Source organism: Amaranthus tricolor, chromosome 1 (assembly GCF_026212465.1).
Source record: "Amaranthus tricolor cultivar Red isolate AtriRed21 chromosome 1, ASM2621246v1, whole genome shotgun sequence".
Classification (NCBI taxonomy): domain Eukaryota; kingdom Viridiplantae; phylum Streptophyta; class Magnoliopsida; order Caryophyllales; family Amaranthaceae; genus Amaranthus; species Amaranthus tricolor.
In genome coordinates this window covers 7,790,110-7,814,445 of record NC_080047.1, presented here as the reverse complement: position 1 = coordinate 7,814,445, position 24,336 = coordinate 7,790,110, and the positions used below count along the sequence as shown (strand labels likewise).

The 24,336-nt window shown below is 31.3% G+C and overlaps 3 protein-coding genes across 3 annotated transcripts; 1 reads left to right on the top strand and 2 right to left on the bottom strand.

Moving 5' to 3' along the window:
• Positions 1-686: 686 nt before the first annotated feature.
• Positions 687-10,208, bottom strand: LOC130828763 (coatomer subunit gamma-2). The gene is made up of 18 exons (XM_057694748.1): positions 9,952-10,208; positions 9,566-9,663; positions 9,426-9,476; positions 8,556-8,669; positions 8,256-8,456; positions 8,074-8,175; positions 6,084-6,191; positions 5,764-5,994; positions 5,048-5,298; positions 4,756-4,927; positions 4,496-4,651; positions 4,361-4,411; positions 3,970-4,110; positions 3,699-3,896; positions 3,481-3,612; positions 3,222-3,395; positions 1,969-2,208; positions 687-1,269 (listed from the first exon to the last, which is right to left on the bottom strand). The coding sequence occupies exons 1-18, from the start codon at positions 9,995-9,997 to the stop codon at positions 1,075-1,077; spliced, it is 2,661 nt and encodes an 886-aa protein (XP_057550731.1). The 5' UTR covers positions 9,998-10,208; the 3' UTR covers positions 687-1,074.
• Positions 10,209-11,904: 1,696 nt separating this feature from the next.
• LOC130822416 (putative proline-rich receptor-like protein kinase PERK6) lies at positions 11,905-18,655 on the bottom strand. The gene is made up of 8 exons (XM_057687661.1): positions 18,094-18,655; positions 16,752-17,288; positions 15,583-15,669; positions 15,069-15,139; positions 14,874-14,950; positions 14,579-14,723; positions 14,015-14,176; positions 11,905-12,188 (listed from the first exon to the last, which is right to left on the bottom strand). The coding sequence occupies exons 1-8, from the start codon at positions 18,653-18,655 to the stop codon at positions 11,913-11,915; spliced, it is 1,917 nt and encodes a 638-aa protein (XP_057543644.1). The 3' UTR covers positions 11,905-11,912.
• Positions 18,656-21,604: 2,949 nt separating this feature from the next.
• Positions 21,605-23,020, top strand: LOC130822259 (hydroquinone glucosyltransferase-like). The gene has a single exon (XM_057687649.1). The coding sequence runs from the start codon at positions 21,605-21,607 to the stop codon at positions 23,018-23,020; it is 1,416 nt and encodes a 471-aa protein (XP_057543632.1).
• Positions 23,021-24,336: the final 1,316 nt, after the last annotated feature.

The following is a 24,336-nucleotide window of genomic DNA, read 5'->3' as shown; positions in this document are numbered from 1 at the left end:
TGGGTTTGAAAAAAGTATGTAAAATCAATTGATCCGACCAAAATCTACGTTAGATGACAATGGATTGAATTTGGATTAGGTCTAGCTAAATTCGAATTCAGATCTTTTTTTATAGAAAGAACTCAGATTCGGATTCGAAATTCCAGGTCTAATATTTAAGATTCAGATTCCTATCTACTGATTTTTCGGATCCAAAATCAGATTCGAGTTTAAAATGAGTCTAAGTATGTTCATTTATAATCTAGTTATCAATTAAATAGAACACATTCAATGGACACTCAACATAATAAACCCCAAAAATTAATTGATAAGAATTACTCAAATGGGTCCAAGCATGTTTTTCTAATTCCAGATTCAAATTCAACTTAAATTTGACGGATAAAATCCAGACCCATCACAATGAATTGAGATCCATGGATTCAAGTCAGGTTTAAAATTCATTGTCATTTCTATCTTAACTTATGATATAAGTCTCCTACAAAACCCTATATGTTGCAAATTACAATGGAACGTAACACGAACACAGTTTTTAAGATGAGAAGCCCTTGATTACTGTACTAAAGAGTTGCTACAACTTTAATACTTGTACCACTTAATATTCGTGTGGAACAAGCTTACCAAAAGCCACTCGTGCAAATCTTCAAATAACAAGGAAGTGAGGTAACCAAGGACAATGAAATCATTGATAATGATATAATAGAGTACAATAATATATTTATTCTGTTTTTTTAAGTAAACACAACATATATCTCATGATTTATGAAAAAATTGGGTAGATTCATACATAAAAACAGGACCAAAAACAAAAAAGAATTTCAGAATTCTATTTGGGGCAAGGGGTATACATACAACTCTGGTCCATATAATAGAATTAATCCCCCAAATCCCACTCTGAACCAGGACTCTATAAAGTACAGTAATTTGTCATATAAATTGCATCAACACAAAAAGTAAATGTAACGATTTTTCTGTGGCAAGCCTTGCTTGTGTTGGGAAAATCCTCATCTCTACAACTTATACGTCTCCCAGTGATGCACTACGACTTTCACCTAAAACAATCGAACATTCACTCATTTAGCCGCTTGCGACAATTTCATGAATTGTATCGCTAACGACTTCGTCTTCTGATCTAACAGCAAGCTTCATTGCCACTTCTCGGTTTGCATCAAGACCAAATTGCAGTCGAACAAGAACCTTCACACTTCCGATGAATACACCAGAAAGCAGGCATGTGTGAGACCTCGAATTATTTGGAACAACATCAGTACCCTGAAAATTATAAATGAAAGGAAAGAGTTATCAGCATTATTGTTTAGCAGTGTGCTGGAGAAGCATGATCAAATGCACATCAAGAGGGAGTTGCAAAGATAAACTAAAGGATCGACTACAGCCAGGCAAATTGAGCTTTTCTTTTTAAATGAAACTGATGGTAAGTCCGCTAAACTAGAAATTGTAAACTACTCCCCTATATCCCACAAATTTTATCGCTTATTCAATGTAGCACTATAAACATTAGATTATAGGAGGTGGGTGACGATGGAAGATGATTTATGACAAACCATTAGGATGGAGAGAGGAAATTTGTTGAAGTTAACGGGAAAAATATGTATACTATTTGAACCAACTTATAAAGACAATGGAAAACATTGATGTGACTGTCCAGGCAGTACAGAACGTAAAAAATCGAGACTTTTGAATGAGACAAAAGTCAAACTGCCAAAGCTTATTAAAATAGGTATATATACCACCAAAATGATTACCCTAAAGCCCCAACAGTTTCAAAGATCTTTACATCAGATCTCTTAACAAAATCATTAGCAGCAATCTTATAACCACAACAATGCCAAAGCCTTTTATCCCAAAATTTTCAAGATTCTCATTCTTGTCGAATATTTTTATATCTTATAAGAAGCCAACCCCGTCTACTGGGAGCAAAGCTTTGGCATTGCTGTTATTCTACAAGCATACCTCACAGGGTTGCATGCCAAGAAGATTGATGACAGCATTCACTGCTTCTGCTAAGCTCTCCCTAGGGCCAAGACCATATTCATCCACTTTCTCAAAGTCATCACCAATGCTTTCCCAAGCATTTCTGAAATTAGAAACACCAACTTTCAACATATAATCTGCTGCTACAACTTCTGAGTCTTCAAGCTGGTATTCATCTTCCACACCATCATCCTCTGCCTCGCCAGTAGAAGGATCAACCTGTAAAACCAAATATAACAGAATCACCGCCTGTTTGATACCTCCCAAGGGATATCCAAAGTGGCATTGTATGGAAAAAAAAAACAGAAATAATTTTAGTGGAGGATATATGTTCTTTCCAGAATTCGAACAAAAATGATACTAATCCATCACAAATCAGTTTGAACTCTTATCAAAGAACTTAATTTAAAAGGCACACCTATCAAAGAGTTTTCAATAGTTTTTAAAAGAGTACATGTTATAGGATTAAGGAGACTTTAAAGAAACATTTTAATTAGAATGCAAGAAAGGTAGTGGGTCAAAAGGACAGGGAAGATTAGATACGTCGTGGTCATTCTCAAAACAGATGTATTCAAATTAATTTGGGACAAGTAAAAAAGGTGTTCAAGCTAAATTGAGATGGAAGAAACAAAATCAAACACAGTGGCAAAAACAACATACTTAAAACAAATGCCTAGTAAACATTCAGGTTCCGGATCCAAAAGATGAATAATTATGTTTGACACTTATCAAACAGCATATCTCCTGAGGAAAGAGATGTGAAAATCACACTCGACCATAAAGCAGCAAGCTTTTAAACACACTTCCTATCCTTTTTTTGAGTGCACCATTTTCCCTTTTGGAAAATTTCTAATCAAGTGTACCATTTCTATTTATGGAAACTTTTTGAGGTACAAGGACAAGTTTACCATGTCCACAAGACCACATGGGAACCATAAACACTCCACCTTGTTTCATGTGCTTAACCCAAATAGTGCACTTAAAAAGGGGAAGCAGGTCAAATTGAGAATTGAGGTAGCAGCAATAAAGTAGATAACCAAAAGTAGTCAAGCACTATGCTTATAATAAGCTATATGCAAAGAAAACAAATCCTAACAAGTTTGCACAAAACATCATAAAATGATAAAAATGAACTTATTCTACATCTACAACTAAAACATGGAGCAGTTGCAACCAAATGTCAATGAAGACTAACATATATTATCAACCCAAAATAATTTTTAAATAAATACCTCCTTCACAAAGAATCTCAAGATATTTGTAAATTTGCCTACAGCAGGTACTCCCTCAGGTTTCTGAAAGGCCACAAATGTCTGTCCAGGAGTGTCATATGGAAGAGACTTGAGAGGCTTAGATGCTATTTCAGCAAACTCCTCTGCTTCAGAAGCATCCACAAAAACAACAACCTAATAACAAAAAAGAAATAGCTCAAAAGATCAAAAAATTAGATTACTATACAAAAACCAGTATTTGATAGTTCAGAGGTCTTACATCTTCTAGTAATTGCTCTGGAATAGTGTTAGTGCAATTGTACTGGAACACAATGTGTCCATCATATACATGCTTGACAACATTAACTGCATACTCAGTTTCAGCTTCAGTAAGCTCGACAGGAGCCGAAGACTGCCAAAAAAGAGCATTTTAAAAACAAAATATAATTCAATACCCCCATATTCAGTCAAAAACAACAGGGAGTTCATCCAAAGGACCTTAAAGAGCTTGCCAAAAGAGGAGAATTCTGGAATGGAGGAGAGTAATTTCTCATAAGCATCAACGCCAGTTGTTGGAGCAGAAAGAGGAGTATCCAACCCAGGGTGCTTCTTGTTTGTAGCTTTTTTCTCGGCAAGGGGCTGAGACCTAACCTCCTTGAGGACAGAGTTGATGTCAAATGGTTCTTCGGAGGGCTCCTGCACGGAAAACAAACTGTTGAATAAATTACTCAATGATGGTGAGGATGAAACCCGAAGTAAGTATGCTTACATAGTTCTTCAGACTAGTCTCAAGATTGGATAAAGGCACATCAAGGGACCCAAAGAGGAACTCTTTTGCATCTTCATCAGTATCAACAGCTCCGCTCTCACCTCCCAGCATATTCAGATAAAGAGTTGCCCTATCACGAACCTGTCAACGATCCCAAATGATCAGTTATCATCAAAAAAAAAGGCCTTAGACAAATATGCTTTCAGACAGACAACAAAGAGCAGTAAACAGACAACAAACAATATTAACGCTCATTTTTTAAAAACAGATAATAGTATAGTGGAGCCAAGGTATTATATGTTAGGACTGTTACTTAATGTCATGATTTGAGGCCACAAAAAAGGATGGCTATGTCATAAAAACAAAAGGCAAATTAGAAAATGAGATTTACCTCATCATCACTGTCAAACAGGCAGCGTCTCAACAAAATGAAAATACGGGGCTGCAAATAAAAGAATTCACCATCATTCGCAGCCATTAATAATATTAGTTGATATTTGAAAAACGTTAACACCAAGAAAATTACCTTCAGTGAATCAACAACAGCACCAAATTTTGCCAATGTACTCACAGCACTAGCTCTAACAGTGGCATTCTCAAGAATTACTCTGTTATAGATATACCGAATATATTTGCTAGGATCTGATGTTTTTGGCCCCTCAACACCCAAGAAATGCAGAATCTAGGGAAACCAACCACATACGTATCAGAAGTAGAGAAGTTTGATATATTGCAGACAATTGTCAAGTGATTCACTATCCAACAGATTTTCAAATCACTTCTCACCTGAGTGGATAGGTACGTAAATTCACAGTCCTCAATAAATTCACAGAGGTGCAGAAGCCCACTTTCTTTTGCATCAGGGATATCTCTAATAAGGATCACAATAGAATCAATGATGGCCTTTTTATAATCAAATCCACCTTCTTCTCGGAGGATATTGCTCAAGAAGTTCATCCTGAATTGTTACATTTGCAAAGGTTTTACATTGATTATTGAATAATAAAACCTCCAGATATAGACAATAAAAGAAGAAGGCATCAAGCACTTCTTACGCCAATGAAAATAATACACTTACAGTGATCTGAATTTCAAAGGGAACTTCAAACAAAGAGATCTAATGGCTTCAACAACAACAATCTTAAACTCGTCTGCAATGTCCGACATAAAGTTCGTGATTTGTTTCATGAGGCGATCCACACTCGATTCATTACCAGTTTTTAAAAGAGTTGTAATGGCAAGTGTGGCAATGCTTCTATTTTGATCAGAGATCAGGCTTTCCATGTCAATGTTGCAGTTTGTCACAGCCATGGGATGCATCATAGCTACCTGCACAGCAGCAAAGATATTAAAGAAAATGAGATCAAAGAAAAAAAATAAGCGGACTATATGACCATTGATAACAGAAGAAGGCATGCACAAGAAACAGAAAAGGGATAAAGACCAAATATTTTACTTCAGAAAAACATCAACTATAGAACATTTAACCATCAACAAGAACTATAAATTCAATAAATCTGGGGAAGGGAAAGAAAGCAAGGAAACCAATATGAAAAATACAATAACGACTATCAAGTATCAAGTACTGGTGAACTGTAGATTCACAGATAACGTTTCAAGAATAAAACCGAGATAAGTTATTTAAGATTTGCTCTATAAAGGTTGTGCAATCAAAAAAATTCATTTGGGACATGGAATGTAGCTAGCATGTTTTTTGAAGACCAAATAGTAAGATATGATCACAAAGTAGCCAGCGCGAAAGTAATGGCACAGGAAAGATAAGAAAATTCTAACCTTGTTCAGTGTACGAACAGCTGCAAAACGAAGAACAGGCTTAGAAGAGCTGAGGAACAGCTGAAGGACAGTGATTGCTGGAGTCAACTCCCGGCTTGTAACACCACTTAGCTCTGTAATGGCTCTGGCAGCCTCAAAAATAACCATTTCTGCCTTGTGACGAAGGCAACCTTCAAGATAGTCATAAAATGGCCGATCACCTGTTTGAGAATTTCCAGACTCTCGGATAACCTGCATTTACTAATTTATGTGAGTAATCCAGGATGAGAGTCACATGTCCAACACAACAAAGGGAGCAAAGTCTAACATAAGTCATGCACCTGACTAATAAATCGGATTAAGAGACACTGTGCCAATGGAGAGCGCACTGCTCCTCTAGTCAAGTTAGAGACAAGTTTGCTCACAGCTAAACGGTCGTTTTGCCTTATCTGCAAAACCAAAATAAATATGGAATTAGGCAACTCTACATTCAAGTATAAAGCTGTATGCAATCACCGAGCAATCAAACGTTTGCAATAAATAGTTGAGCACCAGACAAATGATGATTGATAGGGGTGTAAGTAATTTGGTGAAAAACCGAACCAAACCAAATCAAACAAACGATTCTGTTCGACTATCTTTTTAATATGGTTCGGTTTGGAGTCATATTTCATTTTTTGGTAAACCGAACACCGAGTTAGGGCTTAGCTTATACTATAATAATTGCACGCCTAAAAAATATGAGAATATAACCCTATGACAAAAATTTGCATGACATGCCTCCTCCCGCGTCATTCTATCTCATTTACACTAAATCACTAACATTTAACATGCCTCCTCAATACTCCTCTCAAGAATCATTCTCTCTCCCTCATTCTCTCCCAACTTCGGCGCCTTTATCAACAAAGAACCTTAAAATTGTTCATCTGATTTTCATTCCTCTCAAGACTCATTCTCTCTCCCTCCTTCTCATTCTCATTCTCATTCTTAGGTTCCTTTTTTATTTTTGTTTTTGGTTCAATGTTTTCCGTTGGATCTAGTCTAGTTGATGTTGATAATTGATGTTTGTCTAATGTTCATAATATTTTTTGTAATTAATATCTTGTTTTTGTTGTGGATTTAGTGAAAGGAAAGGAGTTTTAGAATTTGAATCGGTTCTTCCCCCCACATTTCTGCTGATCTTGAGCTAATAGTGGAGCCTGCAGACCTTATAAAGCTATGTCAAAACCCTTCTTCAGTTCAGTGGGAGGAACTAGTTTTATGGAAGGATTTACTCCTGACTGATGCTACGTGGGAAAATTTTCAGCACCTACTGTGCACATTTCCTGATCACCTTGAGGACAAGGTGAAACTGCTGCTCCAGAGTAATGTAATGCTACAGACTCTCAAGCAAGGGAAGAAATTGCTAACATACTCCAGACGTGCTAAGAAGGGAGCTGACACACCACAAGAATCTCCTCAAATGCCAGTTGGACTGAAGGAATAAATTCTGTTATAACAAATAGGGCAGTGCACTTAGCTTTCTGTTATGATGCTCTGTCGTCGTGCTTAGACCTAGCCTAACATTGAGCACCTAGAATTTCTATACAAGGATCTAGTGCCTATCTCGAAGTACTATATATATCTGGATAAACAATTGATGTAAGCATGCCTTATATGAATAATCAATTAGTACTTGAGGAGTGTTGCTGTACTCAAATCAACTAGAATATCCAGTCTTTTTTCTCTCTTTCTTCTCTTTTTCCTTTCTTTTCTTACCTAACCAACTTTAAAATTCTACTGCCCTCTGATTTATCTCAGAATCAAAGTGTCATGAAAAACTACATTTTCAAACAAAATAGTTGAGATAGGGAACAGACTAGCTTTGATCACTAAAATATGTTCTTTCTTCAGTTCGCAAGTAACTAAATTGCGATTACAATACTTTCTCTGGTGATAAATGACATTCTGACCAGGAACGTGTTTGTAAATATCTTACAAACTCTATATATCACTTTAAATATTATGTTCTTTTTCAGCTCTAAAGTAAATAGCTTGTGACTACATTGTCTGGTCATAAATCACATTCCCTTTAGGAATGAGTGTGTCACCAACTCTAGCATCAAAATATATCGATCACTTCAAAAATCATTTTCATTCTTCAATTCCAAAGTTACTAACTTGTGACTACATTTTCTGGTTATAATTTAATCCTCTCCAGGAATGTGTTCCTGAGTATCTTTTCATCAAATTCTATCTATCCCGATCATTTTCAGGCAAAGGTAAACTATACCCAACATAACAAGATAATTACAAAAGACATTTACACTGCAATACAGAAAAACTCATTACCTGGTGCAACAGAGCTAGAGCATGAAATTGCACAAGAGCAGCCCGTGATTGAACAGCCTCCTGTACTTCATTGCTCCATCGTTTCACTATCTCTGGGTTGGTCTGAAAAAAAATCAATATATAAGAAACTTGAGCACAACAGGATCACAGATGCGAAAAACAGCTAAAATGTATTTACATACCTGGAGCAAGTGAATGCCACTGACTAGCGCAGCACTTGCAACAACAGGGTTCTTGTCAACAATAGCTTGTTTCAAGTACCTTTCGATCTGAGTAAGAAGTGTTCCATCAGTGATTCGACAAAGCACACGAATAGCATTTGCCCGGTACATATCAGTCTTGCTGTTCATGTCCTTCATTAAAGAGCTCGTGACGATGATAACCTTCAAAACAAAATAAAAATATTTCACCAATATAAATCACACTAGCTCATTTAATCTTTTCAAAAACAAATTAATACAATAGAAATTGCAATGCAAAACCTCATCAGCAGATGGTGAGAGTTCCTTAATCATCAAATACACCATTCTTCTTAACCCATTATCTTTCGACTGGAACAATTTTGTAACAGAAAAGAATACTTCTGTGGCTTCGACCTACAACCAAATCACATAAATAAAATAAATCTTAAAAATAATTTCAACACAACATTGGACAGACAATATAAACAAAAACAACAAATTTTTATTAAACTCTGAGAATCTCTTCTAAATAGTACTCCTAGTCAGGGCAAAGCTACAACAGGGGCTGAGGTAGCCTCGGTCCAAACCATTGTATTTTTAACATGCCCCGTTATGAATTTATAATATATGAATAATATGATGTAATGGTTGATTAAATATCACAAAACATATATAGTTAAGTGGTCAAAGCACTTCTATTAGAAATGAAAGTTAAGGACTGCAATTTCAATCTTAATTTTAACTATAAATTTTATTTTTTGAAATACCTTTTTAAGACTATTAATTTGATAGAAATCTTGTTTTAAAGACATTTGAGCAACCACATTGGCATCTTCTCATCCTCTCAATTTTTCATGTCCCAAATTATAAAATGTTTCCATTTAGAAACAAAGACTTACAATTTTATTGTCTTTATGAAGTATTTATTTTCACAATAACAATAACGTCAAAGTCGTAATCCCAAAAGATTGGAGTCGACTTGCTAGTATATTGATCATTAGACGATAATTTTTTGCAAATAGATTGGTTATGTGCCCCCTAGATTCCTCGTAGTTTAACGTTTAATAGTGAGAAGTTAATCATCTCAGATATCAACCAGGAATCCCTTGGTTAATTAAGATTTAAATCCACAATACAAATCAATCAAATATAATACGTTGAAGTACGAACCTTTGTAAATGTTTCTCCTTGGTTCAGCAAGTAAAGAAGCTTGGTAATAACCTATATACATAAATGCAGTTGAAATAAACAAATACAAACCTAGAAATCTCAAGGATTAGAGCAATTTCAGAATCGATAATTTCCAAAACCTGTGAACATCTTCTAGGATCAAGTTGAGGATCGTTGAAAACCCTAGCTTCTTGAAGCACAGCTCCCTTTTCGATCCCCAAAAATGGCGAGTATTCAGCTGTGAAACATAAATTCCAGATCCAATTCACATTATAATAGAATTCTATTGCATACGCAAATTACCAGATCTAACTAAAAATTTAATTGATCAAACAAATTTCAATCGAATTCTTACACATTGTGTAATAAAATTGTTTGCCCTAATTTAACAGATCCGAGATTTCAAACGATCGATTGAACAGTAATGCAGATGAAAATTGTTCGAATATAAAATCGACATTGATTTTAACAGAAATTACGAAATGGAAAAATGAGAAAGGGAGTAAATTAAGGGAGAGAGTGTTACATTCGTCATCGCGATCGTCGTCCTTCTTGATGAGAGGTTGCGCCATTGTTGAATGTGAGATCTGTAATAGTTGAATCGATTAGCGACGATCTTATCTCTCTTTCGGTGTTTGCAAGTTTCGAGCGAGCAAGAAAGAAAGAGTGAAGTCTGGGTAGAGCTTAAACAGAAAAATGGAGACGATGATATATTCCCTGGCAAGCAAGAGTATGAATTTTGATTCACTACTTAGATGCTCCATATGGGAAAATATTTTTTAAAAAATAATGCTCCCATATTACAAATTACTAATCTATCTATCTAACTATTTATTACTCTAAAATAATTTGTCTGTTTATCTCGGTATTTAATTCATATTTGATAGAATGCAGATACGGTTGAATACACATAGAATTCATGTTGTATTGTAATGTTTTATGCTATGTCGACAGACAGTGTATAATAACGAATTGTGTCATGTCATGTCATGTCAGGCACAAAAAAGGCAGGCTTAAGGGTTGTATATTTAGATCATGTATCATGTCATGTCAATTTCACAAAATGGTGATTGTGGCACGCCTATGATCCAATACGACTATGACAGTTTGTCGTACCTTATTTTAGTACTTGTAATAGTCTATGAATTCATCGTTTTCATCTGCATGCGTACCATCTCAACTCGCACCCATATCTAACGCTACGACATCCACATGGAGGATGAAAATGAGGATGGATGCTCTTATTCCTAAAGATCAAATCATTATGGATATGCAATTGCTCACTACAACAAAAGGTCGTATGACTTTCAAAAACTTAATTCGCAAATTGCAAGTGCCACTACGATGAACATAGGACGAATCATTAGAGGCAACAAGCTATTGAAAATTGGAAAATTTGAAAATTTAGAAAAATCACATAAGAGAAGTGTGTGGCAAATACTTAAGAGTGCACTTAAGTCTTAAATTTAATGCTTAGTTGAGTGAGGCAGCGGCCAACAAGCCATTAACGAATTTAATTTTAAAATGTAAGTATTAGACAAAGATGACAATATATATATATATAAATTATCTAGAATAATCCAATCTATTCGTGATTTTCCTATAATAATCTCACCAATTGATTAATTAATAATAATTTCAATTTTAAGGGGTATTTTCCTAGAGTAAGCCCGATGACCGGATGACTTGCTATAACAAGTTTTATTTTTTTAAAAAAAGATAAATTAAAATAAAATGTCGAAAAAAATATTTAAAAGATGTTGAAAAAAATTTATGATTTTTTTTTATGATTTAGAATTTTATGTAAATTTTTAAAATTTTTCTCTAATTTTAAGTTAATTTTTAGTTTACTTTTTTGGTGAATTACCTACTATAACCGGTCATCGGATTACCCAAGTTTACCCTAGGTAAATACCCCTTAAAGTTGGGATTATTCATGGTTAATCGATAGGTGGGATTATTGTCGGAAAATTATAAAAAGATTGGATTATTCTAGATAAGTTTTCCTATTTTATCTAATTACTCCTATTAAAAAAATGCTTAAGTATTAAAATAAAATGAATAATTGATGTAATCCAAAAACATCAAATAAATTTACAAACATACACAAAAAAAATTATCTATCAAAAATGTAATAATTACAAATGTTTATACAAGGGTATTATCTTTTTCTTTAAAATAAAACTAACTTTAACTAGATGTAGCTTGAACTAATACAATACTATACAAAATCACATTTTCTATGTAGATAAATTACATGATTAAAAAGCTTACAATAAAAAACAAAAAGCAAATATCTCAAATCAACTAATTTTTTCAGCACAGACTAGATTGAGAGATCATTTTTTAATAAGACAACCTCAAACAAGGAGTACATATTCTCGTAATATGTTTTAGATGGACTATTTAACCGTATATAAAATGTATCTATCAGTGAGACCATCTCATATAACTATTTATGTTGAATATTTTTAGCGTGTATTTGAATCATAGAAAATTTTTTGGGCCCGGGCTAGTCCGTTTGACGGACAATTCTCCACTAGAACCCGACGTATGCCCATATTCGTTGGTGGCGCCGTATTCACTACTAGCATAATCTGTGGTGTTGAATACTGCTCGTCTGAAATTCTTCATGTCATTGTTATATGATGAGGAATCATACTCGGAGCTATTCCCGCTACTGCTAACTGTGCTACCACTTCTTGCCTTTGGTCCTTCCTTTAAAGCTTCTAGTGAAACATCGCCTTCTAGTGCTCTTACTATCTGTAATTTGTGCAACAAATTTATTTATTTGGTTGTGGAATTTTATTGTGATTAACTTTTAAAATAATATGGTAAAATAAAGTCATACAATATTAAATATGTAATTTCAGATTATTATCGGTTATTAGACATGTTAAAACAACAAACTCTAAAAAAAATAACAAAATTTTTCTAGGATAACGGGTTAAAATAGTTGGGTTTTGGTTACTAATGAATTTGATTCACTTTTTGCAATTTTTGGGTGGGAACATTTTTAGGTTTCAGTTTACTTATTGGGTTATATATGACTCAAATTTTAATCAAGGTTTCAGGTCAATTTCAGATTAGAAAAATTTAAAAATTTTAAATTATATAATTATGGTATGAGAAGGAATGAAAGACTACAAACCATATCCTTATCGAAGGAGATAAGGAGGATTTGGCTAAAGGACCCTCTACTCGAGAAAGACCTATAAAAGAAAACAAATACCCACAAAGCACACCATATACAAGGCAAATAGCAAAATAAGAGATGACAAAGTATAAAGATTAATAGTAGTATCTATCTATACAACATACTAATGAAGAAACAATTAGGACACATGTCGATTTAACAATAAAAATTTTCCCGCTTTTTTTATTTTCTTATTAGGAAAATATTTTTTAGCATATCATGTAATATCTTTCTACTTAGATTTGTTTAATTAATTAGTTATAAAAGATTTTAAAACTTACCTTATTTACTAATTTTTTACCATATAAAATCATCTAAAATATGTAATATCTTTTAATTACAATGGATAATTATCAAATAACATATTAATTATTTATGTAAATTATTAATTTTTATTAAAATAAATTTGTAATAAATTAAGAAAAGAAAATAATTTTGAAAGTTTTTCATAGATAATCATGTATATTACTTACATGTCTATATTAAAAAAATTGAACAAATTAAATAGATTACATATTAATAATTTTAGTAAATAATAATTAATAATTAGGATAAGATACTGATGAAATAAATTTCAAATGATAATTTTATTACTTATATTTGACAAGTTTATAATACATAAATACTTAAATTAAGTTATATGTTAATTATTATATTTAAAAATATGTTCTTTAGGCTTAAAACTTTTTTAAGGTTTTTCAAAGACATTAAATATTTAAATTATTTTTATATTATTTTTTATGTGTAGAAATTTTCTATTATTTTATGTAAGTACTTATAATTTATATTATTTAGTGCATAATTTTATGATTATGTTTTATATAGTAATATATTAGTAATATGTATCTCAATCTAATAGTAATACTTTTATAATTTTTAAAACAAATCAATTTATAATTTCAATATACATAAGAAGTTAAGAGTTACATAGTAACTTATTTACACATACACGATTACTAATTTTTTAATTAAATATTTTAATTATACATGATAAAAATCTACAAATTATATTGATTGAAGGGAATTTTTTGTCTATTTTTTCACATATATGTTTTAATATAATTGTGTTATAAATTATTTTTTCTTCTTGTCGTCAATTATATTATTATAACAAATATAAAGATTTAAAGATTAAGTTTATGTTGTAAATAAATTAACTTTATAAATTAATATTAATGTATTCGTATAAGTAAATATTTATTACATCCGTGTTTTACACGGGAATCTATCTAGTAAATTTAGAAAGAAAAACAATCATACAAGCAAAAACAAATCATGGCAAATAATATCAAGGACACAAATTTAACGTTTAACTAGTTTTATAAAAAAAAAAATCAAAATCTTATTACAGTATATGGAAAATTATTTATAATCAATAACACAATATAATTACCTGGCTCATTTTTGCCCTCCTTTTAGCTGAATGTCTAATGGATGCACCAGCACAAGCAATCAAACGCATCATCTCTTCGGAGTCAAATTCACGTTCTAATCGCGGATCTACAAATCCATCAAAAACTCCTTCTTCGATTGTCCGCCCAATCAATGGTCTAGCCTGTTTATTATTAAGTATCATGTTAACATCAACCAAATATGATTTTGATTAATATAAATAAATTGGTATTTAGTAAATGACTTTTTGATTAGTCAAAATACCAAAAGACGTGTTTGATAAATGATTTTCTATCGGCCAACTTTCAATAGTTAATTTTATCCAACATTTTCTTGAATAACTGACTTATCCAGTTAACTAACATTTCCAACTAATCAAACAAGTCATTTTAAAAAGCTAATAGCCAACCACCATTAGGTAACACCACTAAATAAAATTTAATTAAATTTGAGATGGTTAAATATGCTCTTATTTAGAGATGAATATAGAAATTTAAAAATGTAATTATCAGTAGCAAATTTAGTAAAACAAAGCAGATAATTGTAGTTATGTGTAAATACTAACCCAATCAACTAAGCTATCTTCCTCGTCAGCTGATGGATCAATTGGGCGCTTGCCGGTGACAAGTTCCAAGAGCATGACACCAAATGAGAATACATCAGATTTCTCGGTCAATTTTCCACTTGCTGCATATTCTGGCGCCAAATACCTAAGTTACAAGGGTTATTGATAACTTAAATATATATATATAGGGTACATCTCACAGGTTTGTTAAACCTCTAACATAACAATAAATAAGTGTATTTAACTAATAAATATATATAATCATTTTAAGTTAATTTGATATGAAAAATCATACCCGAAAGTTCCCATAACACGAGTTGATACATGAGTATAAGTGTCGGACGAAAGCTTAGCTAAGCCAAAATCAGCCACCTTTATTAAAGAAAAAAATTTAATTACTTTTTGTAGACATATAAAATTCTATAATATTCAATTTAACAAAAATAATATGTAAAGTCTATGAAATTAGACTACTTAATTATGTGCAAACCTTGGCTTCAAAGGCATTATCAATCAAGATGTTGGCCGTTTTAATGTCTCTGTGTATGATTCGTGGATGGCCTGAAGGTATATAATATATAAATGAATCACTATGTTAACGAAGAAAATTAAATAAAAAATTGCTATTAATAATTTAAATTTTTTTCATTATCTTAAAACAAATCTATATTTATTATCGGTTAACTCAAAACAATTCATAAAAAAAATCGAGTATTGTCTTTACTTTTTAGAGCAAATATCACTTATCATAAACAAGATTTTGATTTCGATTCTCACATAATCCTTTTATTTCGTCAGCCTTAGTTAAAAAAAATCATACTCCTAATTTTAATATTAATTGATATCATAGTACAAATAATTAAAAATTGTTACTGTAATTGTATGCATTATTTGATGAGTTAATCAAAAATTGAGTTTATCAAAAATTGAGTTTATTTCATAATGATTAACAAAAATATAAATAGTATCAAGTTTTCCTAAAATAAATAAAGAAGTGTACATACAATCTTCATGTAGATAAGCCAAACCCTTTGCAGATCCAAGAGCAATTCTCATTCTTGAAGGGAAATCCATAACTGGTCGGCCTTTTCCTACAAAAAGCAGAAATAGAAACAATCAACATAATTTTTATAAAACCTATAATAGTCGACCTATAAGAAGTAAAATAAAAGTATGAGCACGAAACAGAAATTAACGAATTTTTTAAAGTTTGTGTGCAATTTTAAAAATTATAATATTTTTTTAATAATTTTATATCTTTAAACATATACTACGAAATATTGAGGCCCCCAATTTTTTAGACAATGTGTGATCGAACATGTCGAATATGCTCAGAACCTCTTCTGCTAAACGTATATAATGTTATAAGAGAGATTTTGAATGTATTGATTACAAATTTTCAAATGACACGGTTTCACAATAAAATTATTTTTATTGGCTGATATAATGCATATTTTATTAAAGTGATCAGTTACAATCATAAAGAAAACAATGATAACTTTAAAATGATCACTTACAATTTTAAAGTGGTCAATTTTTTATAATTTTAAAGTAATCGCATTTGACTTTAAAGTGATTATAACTTACAATCTTAAAGTGATCAATTAAGAAAAAAATTCTTTGTATGAATCCGTTTAATGATGAGACGGATTCATACAAGACTTCTATATATTGAAATATATATTTTCCATGAATATGCATTTGAACATCCATTATCAATAACAGAACATAAATGTGTGGTTTGCAAGTATATCAACCTTCTTTCATAAGTAATATATGATGAGAAAAATTAAATTAATTATTGATACAATTGATGTGGATCTATATTCATGATTAGATATATATGTAACAAAAATAGTACTCACTTCAATTCACTATTAATGTTTCATTTGTTTTTTGCACTCTATTCAATGCACTTATTCAATCTTTAATATTTCTAATTATGCATAATTAAAAATTATCAAAAGTTGATACAAATAATCTTTGCATTAAGACGAATCATACAAGATCCCACTTGACTGTGTTTTAACTTATAGAATAATAATAAAATTCAAATTAAGAGTAAGAGATGAATAGTGTCCAAAAAGCAAATGAGACATTAGCAGTGAATTGGAGGGAGTAGAACACAATGTATAATTTAAGACAAACAGAGGGAGTACATAAATTAGCATACCATGAAGATGATGCTCAAGGGTATTATTTGGAACAAACTCATAAACAAGCATTCTTTGACCTCCTGCAATGCAATAACCCACAAGGGACACAAGGTGACGATGATGAACCCTACTAATAATCTCCACTTCAGCTTGAAACTCTCTTTCACCTTGACCACTCCCAGATTTAAGGCTTTTCACAGCTATTTCCTTGCCATTTGGCAAAATTCCTTTATGCACATAACCAAACCCTCCTTGACCCAACAATCGTTCTTGGGGGAATCCATTTGTTGCTGCCGCTAGCTCGTCATAGCTAAAGGTGCTCTTACTTAATCCTAGGGATATTGACGGGTGAGACGGCGGTAACGCTTGACCAGTCGGTCCGGACGAATAATTTGCACTATTTATATCGTTGCTCATCATGGGCGGTGAGGGCATAGCTCCACCACCCCATGGAGATGATGACATACCCGCGCTTGCGTAGTTGTTCATGTCTTGGTGTTGGTGCCATGGTGCATGTGGTCCACTATGTTGTTGGTTGTTATTATATTGATGTCCTAGTTGTACATAAAAACTTATTAAAATTTTATATTGTCTTATTTTATAGGTAAATGATATATGCAACTCATAAAAATATCAGCTCGAAATTTATAGTTAACAGTTTAGAATATTATTGAGTGAAACATAATTTATAAAAATACTTTTAAAATAACAATTTAAAGAAAATATGTTTTATATTCATAAATTACGTACAAATCATTTATAAAATGGTAGTTGAGTGAACATATTTTAAGGTTATAATTCGAAACATGGAAATAAGAAACGATTTAGGAGTCATTAATATAAAGAAAAAACAAAGAGAATTGTTTAAGATGGTTTGGGATGCAAAGACGGAATATTAGCAAACCAGTAAAAAAATAAAAAGTTAAAACTCGAGGAATTAAAAAAAAGGCAAAGAAGATATTGAAGATGACTTAAAAGATAAAAGTGGAAAGGGATTCTGAGGATTCGACGTACAAGTTGAGATCGTAGAAAATCAAAATGAATGGAGAAAAAGAATCAATGTGAATGACCATTAAAAATTATCTATTAGTTTATATATTTGACCTTAATATGTTGTGATTCAGGTTTTGACATTATATTTATTGCATATGATAGTTTATTGCATATTATAGTGGCTAGTCATTTGATGAAATCTTTACAAAGAAGAATTTTGAAAATTAAAATAAGAATGTAACAAACATGGAATAAAATCTATTTTTATAGTAGAATTAAATTAATAAAAAAATAATATATAAATAAATGATTGAAATTTAGTTTTAGATATTTCAAGGGCTTTTTTGAATGAAATAAAATTCATACCTTGTTGAGAACGATCTCCATTGTAGTATGGCATATTGTCATTACCCTTCTTTTTTTTCTTCTTAGTACAAATTACCACTATGGATATCAATAACAATAATAAGATCCCAACACCAACCACAAGTCCACCTACAATAGCAGCATCTTTAGGAGACGAGGATGATGATGAAGCATTATTACTCAATCCTGGTGAATTTGTTGCGGAAGAAGATTGTGAGCCTTTTAATTGAAGTGGGGGCGATGGCGTATTCGGTGATACATTTATCGTCAAGGAAGGAGGCGCGTTGTTGTTGTTGTTGCTACTGCTGTTGTTGCTGCCACCTTCATTATTGTTGTTATTGTCGTTGTTGTTGTCATTGTTGTCATTGTTGTTATTTTCATTACCTTTGTTATTATTATTATTGTCGTTACTGTTGTTATCACTATTATGATTATTATTGTTATTGTTATTATCAGAAGAAGAAGATGAGGAATTAGAGTTGTTATTGTTATTAGAATTCGAATTAGAAGAAGATTTTAATGACAATGAAGGATTGTTACTATCTTGATCAGATGAAGCCATTATATATCTTTTGAACTTTCTCAACGAAATCTTAGCAATTGAAATATAGCCTCCTAATATTGCCTCTCCTCCAAATGATCATGACTCCTAAATTCATACAATAAACATTGCATTACATAAGAATCTACATGAGATATATTGGAAAAACAATAAAATCTATATGTAAACAAGTTTTTAATAGAATTATTAGAAAAATTAATATTTAAAATTGAATATAAAATCTTAAACATCAAATTTAAAGATGGGAGAAAGAAATTAATTGAATAAGGTAGAAGATAATGAACCTATGAGGAGAAGGGCATTTTGAATATCAAAGAAAGAGATTGTAAAAAAAAGGAACATGATAATGGGAGATCTAACAAGAAATATGGCAAAATTGTGTTCTACTCTAACACCACCTACAAAATAGAAAACATTGGTTGGTCTCATTTTCTATTTTGTAATTTAACCTTAAGGACTATATTTTAGGGATTATTAGTGGGTGATTTGAGGATTGTTCATCTAATTTTGTATTGGATTTTTTTGTTGTTGGTTACTATATTAGTAGAAAGCTATTTAGCTTCTTTCTAGCTCACAAATCACAATGTAATGTGTTTATGTAAATTTGGTACATGGGATGCTTATTATGACTCTAGTATTCTATTAGACTTGCTTTGAATTTGAATTTAATTCAAGATGGTGTGTTATTTTTGTATAAGATATGAAATTAATTTAAGAGTTATGTATTATTTTTATGAGATATAAATTTAATTTAAGAGTCGTGTGTTATTTATATAAGATATAATAATACCGATTTTTTTTTGGGTACATGTTTAAATGTTGATAAAAATAAAAGGAAGAAATTAATGATAAGTTTTTCTAAGATTAATTATTTTTTTTTTTTTTTCATAAACACAGACAAGTAATGGAATTACGCTTATGAAATGTAGATGTAACTAATTAATAAGAAAATTTTCACAATTAAAGGAGATGATAGGATAAAAGACAATATTATTTAGATAGGAAAAATTTAAGTACGAAACTTAATTCAACTAGGGCGTAATCATTTTTGAATGCTGATAAGATACACAATAATCATTAATTGTCTAAAAAAGGCACTATCAAGTTCAACCTTATAGCACAATTGGAGTAATTGACGATTTTTACTTTCCTAAATTCCACAAAGTAATTAATGGGCACCCTTGAACACAAATGCCCATGTCAACAAATCGTGGACATTGCTCCTTCATTTCCTTGCATATCATGATGAGAAATAAAACAACTATTTTAACTATCTCACTAGTAATGTTTTAACTATTACACTCCAAATTAAAAACAAACAACAATACTAAATGTCATTGAGAACAGAAATAAAAAGTTTAAAACATAGATAATATATAGACAAAGACTTAAGACATATTTAGCTCTTTTTGGATGAAGGATGAAGAATTGAGATGGATTTGATTAGTGATTTATTGAGTTGTCTTGAAAAATTTTAAGGCTCTGTGTAAAATTTTTATTTTGCATCTTATTTATAATAAATATATTTATTTTATTAATAAACTTAATATATTTTTTTTATTAACTTTCTCATATACAAAAGAGAGAGGGAGCCTTGTGCAGTCGATCACCTCGCACACCTTCAAAGACCTCTCTGGTGATCAACCTATAATATAGGTATACAACCAACTCCTTTTTAATTAATTACTTTAAATTTATGATTGGTTACTTTAATTTTTAAAGTAATCAATTTAAGATTATAAGTAGTCACTTTAAGTTTTAAGTGTTCATTAAGATAAATTATATATCAAGGAAGCCAAGATATTTTTCAACAAAAATTATACTAGTTTTCATTCTTATTACAACGTTTATTCATTATACCTCAAATTTTAAAGATGTTTTTATTTATCTTCTGAGTTCCGAAGATGAATGGAACGGTCCTTCATAATGAATCATGGCTCCTCAATTCCTCATTATTGTTGGTAATGACTTCCCACTCCTATTGTTGAAATATAGTGACTCGAACAAGTCATTATATGGGATAGAGATTTGAAAAATGGATAACGTAGGTCGCCAGGCAAAAGGTTGTGCGCGGGCCGCGGAGTTTTATGCGGGGCACGGAGCACTGTGATTTTCGCGGAAAGTTAGTTTTGGCACGTTTTTGGCCGGTTTTCTTAGTTTTTGACGGTTTCTTTTGCATTTTCTTAACCCTAATTTCTTTTTATTATGAGGTATACTATATAAAGGACCCATGTAATTAGAATTAGAGCATATGATGCAATACAAAACACAAAGTGAGGAAAACTAAGAGAGAAAAAGTTTAGAGAGCCATTGTTGTGGTTTCTCGTGTTCATCTTGTAATCTCCCGGTTTATAGTGAAAAGTTTATTCTCGGTGCCGATAAATGTAGCTATCACGTTGATAATGAATCACGTTAATTTCTCGGTCTGATTTTCTTTATTATTTTTTTGAATCTTTATTGTTTTTCATTATAATTTTCGATCTTTGCTTTCGTTGTCGCACATCACCTATGAACGAGTTTCTCTTAACAAGTTGATATATAATTAATCCCAAAAAGTACAATAGAGACTAGATTTATATGATTCTATATAATTAATCTCAAAAAGTATATATAATAGAGACTAGATCTATACGATTCATTACATATACTATATTACCATACCTTTTAACGAGGACAAAGGTTTATCCTTAATATATAGAAAAAAATATATTTATTGTAAATTAACCCTTTTTTATAAGTTGGTCTAAGTGTAACCTTCAACTTGTTTAAAATTAATTAATTATATATTCTTTTTTCACACATTTTTTAATAAGTGATAGGAACTTCGTGCTACATCCTTCAAGTTGACTTCACTAATTAAAACAAAGGATAAATACTTTCATCTTAAATCCCCTTATAACATAATTAGATCTCATATAAGAGAATACTAATAATAATTAGTAAATACTAATGGAGAAACAAGAACATAAATTAGCTAATCAAATAGCCTTAATCCCAAGTCCAGGATTAGGGCATCTAATTCCATTCATAGAATTTGCTAAACTCTTAATCGCCAACTTTAACCTCTCCATTACTCTTCTTCTTCCAAGTAGGGCCCATGATCAGCCCAATGAGGCCCAAATTTCCTTACTTGCTTCTCTCCCAAATGGCATTAATTATGTCAATCTCCCCCCAATAGACTTATCTCATTTATCGACTGACGATCTCGATGTCGTAATCTCTCTCGTCGTCCTTAACTCCGTCTCGGCCATCCGAGACTCTCTCGCCTCGCTCCCTCGAGTCGTCGCGGTCGTTACCGATCTTTTCGGTACGCCGGTGTTTAACGTGGCGAGGGAGTTAGGTATTTTACCCTACATGTATTTTACTACAAATGCTATGAATTTACTCTTTACTTTTAATTTAAATAAGTTGCATGAAACGGTGTCGTGTAACTTTTGCGACATGGTTGACCCCGTTGTTTTACCCGGGTGTGTACCAATTTATGGTAGAGATTTTGAAGATGCCTTACAAGATCGTAATAGTGAGGGTTATTTTTGGATTTTTTATCATCTTAAAAGGTACGGATTGGCTGAGGGTATATTTATTAATACTTTTATGGATCTTGAACCAGGGGCTATACAAACTTTACAAACCGAGGATCCAAATAGGCCCTCGGTTTATCCAATTGGTCCAATAGTGAGATCAAGTTTGGGTTCTAAGGTTTATGGGTCGAATTGTTTGACTTGGTTGGATCGACAACCATACAAGTCGGTTATATTTGTTTCGTTTGGAAGTGGAGGGACTTTGACTTCTAACCAACTTCATGAGTTAGCAATAGGGTTAGAAAAGAGCGAGGTAAGATTTTTGTGGGTAATTAGACGTCCAAATGATGAATCATCTTTCGGATCGTACTATAATAATCACGATCAAGATGACATTTTTAATTTCTTGCCTAAAGGGTTTGCTGAAAGGACCAAGGATCGTGGACTTTTAGTCATGTCATGGGCACCACAAATTGACGTACTAAGTCATAAGTCAACATTCGGATTTTTAACTCATTGTGGCTGGAACTCGATTTTAGAAAGTATCGTACATGCAGTGCCTTTAATAGCATGGCCGCTTTATGCGGAACAGAAAATGAATGCAATTATACTCAATGAAGGATTGAAGGTGGCTTTAAGACCAAAATCTAATGAGCATGGTATTGTTGAAGCCGATCATGTTACTAATGTGATCAAAGAGTTAATGTTTGGCGAAGACGGAAAGAGGGTTCGCATAGAAATTAATAAATTGAGTGAATCTGCTAAAAAAGCTATTTCTAATGTTGGGGATTCTACAAAATCTCTTATTTCTGTTGCTACCAAATGGACGTCAAGCAAATTTTAGGGTTTGTTAATTTTGAAGGTATAAATATGAAATCGTTTTTATGGTTATGATTGTTAGTTACCAAGAATAATAGATTGGTTTAATGATTAAAGGTTTTCTTTTTTACTCTAATAATAATAGTTTGATTGTTGAAGATTCTTCGGCCAAAAAATGATTATTAGCAAGGGCGAATGCAGCCTTATTCAATGTTGTTAACTGACAGCATTTAACATACAAGTTATATTTTTAAATATGTTGATAAATATATTGGTTAAATTGATTAAAATGTTAGTACAAGGAAAGGAGGGATGAGTTGGAATTTTACAATTCAATTTATATCATTTTATTTATCACTCCATCTTGTATATGTTTCTTTGTGTTTCATTGTTTATGGGATTGAATTCTATAATTTTGAATATTGATTTTGGGTCTTGATTGCTTTAACCTCAAACATTCATCTATTGATGCATTTAAGTTAAACATTTCTAATAATTTCAATTTTTTGGAATTTGCATAAACATTCAAGGTGAGTAGAATATGAATTCAAATCTTGTTCGAGGATGAGGCTCTTGCTGATCCAAATTCTGATTATTGTATTTTATACGAACATATCAATACAAATACATTATTGATAAACCAATTCACCAAACATGTAAATAGAGTATATGTTAGGGATTTAATCCTATAGTTTTTTGATACTATCCAATGTAATGATTTTAACATAGTATTTTTAATTATATATAATAAAAATTACAAAAAATTAATATAATTTTTGCATATAGACGAATCAAACAAGATTTTACTTGACTATATTTTAACTTGTAAAATATAAAAAATTATAAATTATGACAAATTGATGAACAATATCTATAAAAAAAAACGATTTGCAAAATGTTTGAAACATATTCCTTATGATCCTTAATAGAGTTCCCACAAGAATTTTTCACGGAAATAAAAAAATTAAAATATTTTAGAAAGTGAATAAAATATTTTATTGAATAATTAAAAATTGATAAATAAAAGTATAGACTGTAAACATTAAAAACATCAAAAGAAAGTCAATAGAAAAACTGAGAACCACAACTTTTAAAAAAATATTTTTTATATTATTGGTGAAAACATGTAGGGATCATAAAGAATTTATAAATGTTAAAATAAAGTTGGATTGTAATATTAAAAAATGTTAAAATGAGAATAAAAAAGATTATTTTTATCTAAAATTTATAATATTAATGAAAACATTTCTTTAAAAACAATAAATAAAACATTTTAAAATTTTAAATAAGAATTTTTTTTTAAAAAAAAAAACAACAAAGCAACCAGAAAGGAAAGTGAAT

Coding starts and splice junctions, on each gene's coding strand:
- LOC130828763 (XM_057694748.1), bottom strand. CDS start 9,997: ATGGCGCAACCTCTCATCAAGAAGGACGACGATCGCGATGACGAAT. Junction 4,412..4,495: donor CTGTTGTTGATTCACTGAAG/GTAATTTTCTTG, acceptor TTTTATTTGCAG/CCCCGTATTTTCATTTTGTT. Junction 2,209..3,221: donor TGAGATTCTTTGTGAAGGAG/GTATTTATTTAA, acceptor TTGGTTTTACAG/GTTGATCCTTCTACTGGCGA.
- LOC130822416 (XM_057687661.1), bottom strand. CDS start 18,655: ATGGCTTCATCTGATCAAGATAGTAACAATCCTTCATTGTCATTAAAA. Junction 15,670..16,751: donor CCTTGAGCATCATCTTCATG/GTATGCTAATTT, acceptor TGCTTTTTGTAG/GAAAAGGCCGACCAGTTATG. Junction 15,140..15,582: donor GGCTTATCTACATGAAGATT/GTATGTACACTT, acceptor ATATACCTTCAG/GCCATCCACGAATCATACAC.
- LOC130822259 (XM_057687649.1), top strand. CDS start 21,605: ATGGAGAAACAAGAACATAAATTAGCTAATCAAATAGCCTTAATCCCA.